Source organism: Myotis davidii, unplaced genomic scaffold (genome assembly GCF_000327345.1).
Source record: "Myotis davidii unplaced genomic scaffold, ASM32734v1 scaffold226, whole genome shotgun sequence".
NCBI lineage: Eukaryota > Metazoa > Chordata > Mammalia > Chiroptera > Vespertilionidae > Myotis > Myotis davidii.
Window position 1 is genome coordinate 3,648,492 of NW_006297224.1, and position 6,347 is coordinate 3,654,838.

The following is a 6,347-nucleotide window of genomic DNA, read 5'->3' on the forward strand; positions in this document are numbered from 1 at the left end:
GGGGTCGTTGTTTTTTTTTTTTTTTAGTTTTTACTCATTTCAAACAGGCCGGATCCGGCCCATGGGCCGTAGTTTGCCCACGGCTGAACTAGAGGAACAAGATGCTGAAGCTTTGCGTTTGTAGCTAACATGACCCCTTGGATCTTTTACTTTTGGTCCCAAAGGTGTTTCTTACAGCTCAAACACTGATATTTTCACAACTCATTCCACTGCTTCCATTCAGGAAAATACATTCTTTGCTGCCTAAAGAGGGTACCCCCTATTATGACTAAAGAGGGCCCCCTACTATGACTAAAGAGGATATCCCCTATTATGACTAAAGAGGGTCCCCCCTATTATGCTGACTTATCAGACATCCTTCTCTGAAGAGTAATCCAATGATCTGAAAACAGAGAGTGAGCACAGAGTAATGCCATCTGCCCTGGTGGCTATGACAGGCTACCCATTGCCAACATTTCCTTCAGTGTCAGCACTTGACCTAATGTGGCATGTGCCTCTGAAGCCGGGATGACATTACTGGGTGCCTTGCAGAACAGGGAGCCTCAAACAGCTTATTTGTATAATAACCCCAGATCTTCCAAACACTCCCACCTGAAATATACAGGGACTGGGTTATGTTTAATAGCCTGGGGATGATCTTTCTCTTCGAATATGCCTTAGGTGCCCTCGCTTAATGAATAAAAAAACCTAATAAGATCATCTAGACCAGGAGTCAGTGAACTATGGACTGGAAGCAAATCTGGTCCACTGGCTGTTTTTATAAACAAAAGATTTTGAAACACTGCCACATTTATTTGTTATGACGTCACTATTGGCTAGCTTCACTCTACAATGGCAGAGCTGAGTGTCTGCAATAGAGATCATGAGTCCATGTGTCCACAAAGCCAAAAATATTTACTTTCTGCCCTTTCCATAAAAGTTTGACAACTTTTATCTAGATTACTACTTATGTTTACAACCAGTTTTATATCTGGATTCATACTATTAGGCACTGTTGATGAGTAGCTGAGCACATACAGATGGTGCTGAACTATTATTATTCCTGTGTCTTAAAATATAAATTACAACCTCAGCACGCTTATGCCTTCTTAAGAGGATGAATCTCCCCAGAGGTAATACTTCAAAGGAAATATACAGTATATAGTTCTGACATAATATGAGAACTGTTTTTACATGAGGATTAAGGGATATGAGAGGCACTGCTGGTTGTCTTTCTTTTCACTCATATGAACAGAAACACAGTCTTGTATTTCTACAAGACTGTGCTATTCAACCATTTAAAAACTATATTTATCAGCTTCTCTTGCAGCTAGAAACATCCACATGGCATAATTTTGGTCAATAACCAAGAGTTTTCCTTTTATGGAGACTTAGTGTTTGTAGGAATGGATAGGGCTTCCAGGAAAGTTTCTGAAAAAGAGTCAGACTCTACTGCCCCTTCCTCCTTCTTGGACTGAGATAATAGTGCTCGAAAGGCAGCAGCCATCTGATGATCATGAGGTGACAAGCATGAGGTTAAAAGCCACAAGTAAAAATGGCTGAGCTGAGGGGAAAAAGAGCCTGGATCTTGTAATGACTTAGGATTTCTACAGCAACACATTACTTACTGAATAACTACTTCCAAATATTTGTTACATGATAAAAATCAAACTATTTGGTTACACTACCCTAATTTTTTTGTTATATACAGCTATTTTGAAGTGTTGTGAGGAATAATAAAGATTGGACATTAATATTTAGTTTTAACCTATGATGTTTTAAAGGGGTTTTAGTAAAATCTGATATTTAAGGTCTTTCCCACGTCTTAAAATCTATGATTTCATAACCAGAACCCAACAAATCAGAATCCTCAAAATTATCTGGCAAACAACAAAGCTGGTAAAAACTTCGGACTATCTGTTTCAAATGCCTTACTTCATTAGTAGGATATCTTGGTTTAAAGCTATTAATACTTGCCCAAGAACATACAGAAAGTAATGAGTAGGGGTAAAATTCAAACCTACTCATGAATTTACTAAACCACATAAGCAAACTTTCCAACAAGTCTTATAGTCTGTAGATTTTAATCCAATCTCCTCATATATCACTAATATCCTAAGTATGAATTAGAGTACAAAGTGATCACTTTAGGGATTTCCTCTAGGATCCTTATTTAACGAATATTCCATTTTTTATATTGGTATGCTTAGTAAGGCAGGAAATAAGTCAAGCCATTAAAAAAATTTTTTAAGCATGAAACATTTGAACTCAACAGTTATTCAGATTAACCCTCTTCTGTTTCCCAGAAAATCCACCGAGGCAGACCACTCCCATCCATAGTATCTTGGTCACCTAAATCTTACTGCACAGAAGATAGTATCATCATACCTTATCATGGTAATGTAAAACTTGGGGGTGAGAAAAATTGAAAATCATTCTGAAGAATACAGTTCAAGTGAATGGAAGTTCTCCTATTCTCTACTAATAAATGGTTAAATCTTACATGATTCTGTGAACATGAGAGTCTGGGGCAAAAAGTCTACATGTGTTTGGTGTCAGTGATTGGTTGTTCCTCTACTAATTTGTTAGGGTCAAAATGATGCACTACATGGTTCTTCGTAATCGTTGTCATGATAAATGTCATCAGTAACTTGTGAAGTCATGTGGTTTAGCTCCTGCTTTAGAATAACTATCTAAGCCCTCATGTCCAGGAAAGCCAAGTGAACAGAGATAATGCCATGTCTGCTCTGTTTTATCTTAGACTATTTCCTCCATCATTTCTTGTTTATGTTAGAATTCATATTTTATTTTTTTCAGTTGTACTGAAATTGACATTATACTATACTCATATTATATTGAGTATTTTTTCTTTTGCCTTAACAGTGAGATGTCTTAACCAACTAATAAAGGCAAAAGAAAACCTTGCTTATCTATAGCCAGGAGAAAGGGCAACAATACCAAGAGACTGAATGCTTAGAATGTGAGTTCCAAGATGCACGGAACGTTGTCTTGTATCCTCAAAGCATAGAACACATTTAAAAGATACCTGGTACATTTTAGGAATTCAATAAAATTTGCAGGATGAATTAATTACCTGGGAATGATCTATCAACAGAGCAAGTGCTTTCACCACACTGACAGGGTCGCTAGATGCTGATAGCATTTTGGACATCAAATCACTGTATCCGTTGAAAAAAGTGACAGGTCTGAGTTGCACATCAAAGAGAATGACTGACAGGCCAGCATAGGAGTCAAGGTTCTCCTCCCCCTCATCGGGAGTGGCAGCAATTAAGGTCTCCAGTCCTTGGGCTTCAATGACCACCTAGGGAGAAATGGAGATCACATTACATAACATGATATAACTTAAGCTCCATGCCTGTTCTGTAAGCAATGGTGAGCTATAGCTAGAACTTTCCCAGGGGTTAATAATTCAAAAATCTGCAGCAGCTAGGCAAAAACAAAACAAAAACAACTTTTATGCCTAAATATAACGTTATTTTTCTTTTTTGTTGTTGTTGTTAATCCTCACCTGAAGATATTTTTCCACTGATTTTTAGAGAGGGGAAGGGAGTGGGAGAGACAGAAATATCGATGTGAGAGACACACATTGATTGGTTGCCCTCTGCATGCCTGACCAGGGCTGGGAATCAAGCCTGCAACCAAGGTATGTGCCCTTGACCAGAACTGAATCCAGGACCCTCAGTCCACAGGCCATCACTCTATCCACTGAGTTAAACTGGCTAGGGCTAGTTAGTTTTTTTCATTTAATTCTCACAACCACCCTTTGGGATACATGTTATTTTATCCATTTTGTAGATGAGACCAAAAAAAAAAAAGCTCAAATGCTGAGGCAGGATTCAAACCCCTCTGCCTAACTACATAGGCCACAAGCTTTCTATTTGATGGTGTCATCCCAGAAACCCTTAGTCTCCCCAGAACTGTCATACAGATTGGGTCAGCTATTGTGTAGAGCCCCTAAAAGGAGGTGGAGAGGTGTTGGGACAGTCACCCTAAGGCTGCTTCTATGGGAGGGTGTGGAGCTCTCTAAGCCATGACTCACACCTTTCGGGTCCAACTTTTTCTCTCTAGCTCAAAGGAAGCACGATGAATCTCACACCCTGATCTCTATTAGACACAGGAATCCTACATATGCTCTGTCCTCCCTACCCAGTCCCTTGCTACTGGGTACTGGCATTTCAGGGTGCATATCAGAAAACAGATGGTGATTCCTCAGGACCGAAGAGTGTACTGTTCTGTCTAGAGTTCTATCAAAGGGTAGAGTGAGTTTATATAGCACTGGATCATTTTTAAGCCTCAATGAGTTTATTTAGAAGGTTACAATTTGATGTGAATGAAAACTAAAAATAAAGCATATTTCAAAATTAGAAAGCCTTGACCAAATTTTAGATAAAACAAAAGGACAGAAATCAGCCAGCTGTCAAACGCCTACACTTTATTCTTTTCTCTCCTAGCAGTATTGGAAAAACATAGGTTAACTCTTTAGAGAGCCATATTCTGTTATGAAAGTCTTAAAAACTATATTTTTGTTGATTTCAGAGAGGAAGGGAGAGGAAAAGATAAACATCAATAATGAGATTGGCTGCCTCCTGCACACCCCACAATGGGGATCAAGCCCACAACTTGAGCATGTGTCCTGACTGGGAATCGAACCATGACTTCCTGGTTCATAGGTTAATGCTCAACCACTGAACAACACCAGCCAGGCTCTTATGAAAAGTTTTTATTTTGGAGAATGAACCTCTTCATGGAAATACCCAGAGAAAGAAAATATATTCTAGAATGAAATATCTGGAGCTCCAAGAAATAGATCTGTGAATAGAAATATTTTTTAAAACACATGTGAGAAATACTGGCATGAAATCTATATATATTTATATTTCAAGTTCATATTTGAACCTCTGAGACTGTAAACCATACAGCCTCTTACAGATGATGAAATCATGGGTGACATATGGCAGCAGCCACCATTAATTTACACATTCTATAATGTTGCCATCAGTATATATCTTATTTTACCTCACACTAATTTTTTTACATACTTTATCCAGCAAAATTAATGGAAAATGAGTTACCTGGGTAGCATGGAGATGAGACTTCCCAATATACTGAAAGATGTTCACGTTACTTCTCCTTAGGATGCCAGAACCGGAGTAAAGAATGTCAAGACCGTAAGTGGATGCCGAATGGGGACTACCTAATGGCCAAAAAAGAAAAGAAAGCCAACCCTGTAATTTAATAATAGTTCCAGCAAACCCACGCTGGGAGGGGCATGGAGGGAGGACCCCTTTAGGTTACATACGTCCTATGTAGCCAGTATAGGCAGAAGAAGATCCACCCTGGGCGAAACGGTCATAATTATGAGCAACCATCTCCTTCAGAACTCGACGGATCATTTTGCTGCAACACATAAAAGGGAAAGCTGCACATTCATTGTAATGACTGATTCCCAAGTCAGATTTGGAAAAAACCCAAGTCCTCCATGGAAAACACAGAGGCCGAAATTTCCTCACACTTCTCCAGGACTGGGCAGTGCCAGCTGGAGTGCTAGCACCAGGGTCAGGGCTTTCCCTTTCATTCCTCAGCGAGATGAGGACATAGCTGTGAGCTGGCTGATGGACATGCCTCAGCAGTGGACAAACATACTTTTTGAGTCACTTTGGTTCCATTGATAAACAGCATAGACTCTAAAGAAAACTGTCCTAAACTGGAGAGGTTGCCAATTTTTCCTTAAACATTTTCCTACACCCTCTAATGTTATCACTGGCTAATTACAACTACATAATAGTAAACTTTCAGGAATTTCTTTTGTATTCATGTACTTTTCAATTAAAAAAACATCTCAATGGGAGAAACCAAAATGGCAGCATAAGTAAACACCTGAAATTTCCGCCTCGCACAACCACTTCAAAAATACAACTAAAAGACAAAACGGACATCATCCGGAACCACAGGAAGGCTGGCTGAGTGGAAATTCTACAACTAGAAGGAAAGAGAAAAGCATACTGAGACTCAGAGGAGCTGCGGAAGTAAAGTGCAGAGGTACGGGGGCACACACAGAAAGGGCTGGCAACTCAGGACACAGTTGTCTTTTCCAACCGGGAGACACAAGCTCCGGCTTGCTCTGAACTCCAGTTCCGGGCAAGTTTCTGGGGACCCAGACACATATGGGAAGAAACTGGACTGTCCGGCAGTGGGCAGAACTTGGAACTCGAGGGCGGCTTTCTCTCAGAGGTGCTTCCAGCGATTACCATGGGACACTGAGACCCGGGCCTCTTAGGGCAGGGCTGAGGAGCAGCCATAGCTGTTTGCTCCGCCCTGTTGATTCCCTGAGACCCTGTCCCACCCAC

General features: G+C 40.1%; 1 protein-coding gene across 1 annotated transcript in view; it reads right to left on the reverse strand.

The window, feature by feature from the left end:
* Positions 1-6,347, reverse strand: part of MTTP (microsomal triglyceride transfer protein) — a 55,424-nt gene that overhangs the window by 8,184 nt on the left and 40,893 nt on the right. The window contains exons 15-17 of the mRNA XM_015570007.1: positions 5,300-5,397; positions 5,073-5,194; positions 3,074-3,301 (exon numbers count right to left, since the gene is read on the reverse strand). Of these exons, the coding sequence (XP_015425493.1) occupies positions 3,074-3,301; positions 5,073-5,194; positions 5,300-5,397 (448 nt within the window). The remainder of the gene's footprint in view (positions 1-3,073; positions 3,302-5,072; positions 5,195-5,299; positions 5,398-6,347) is intronic.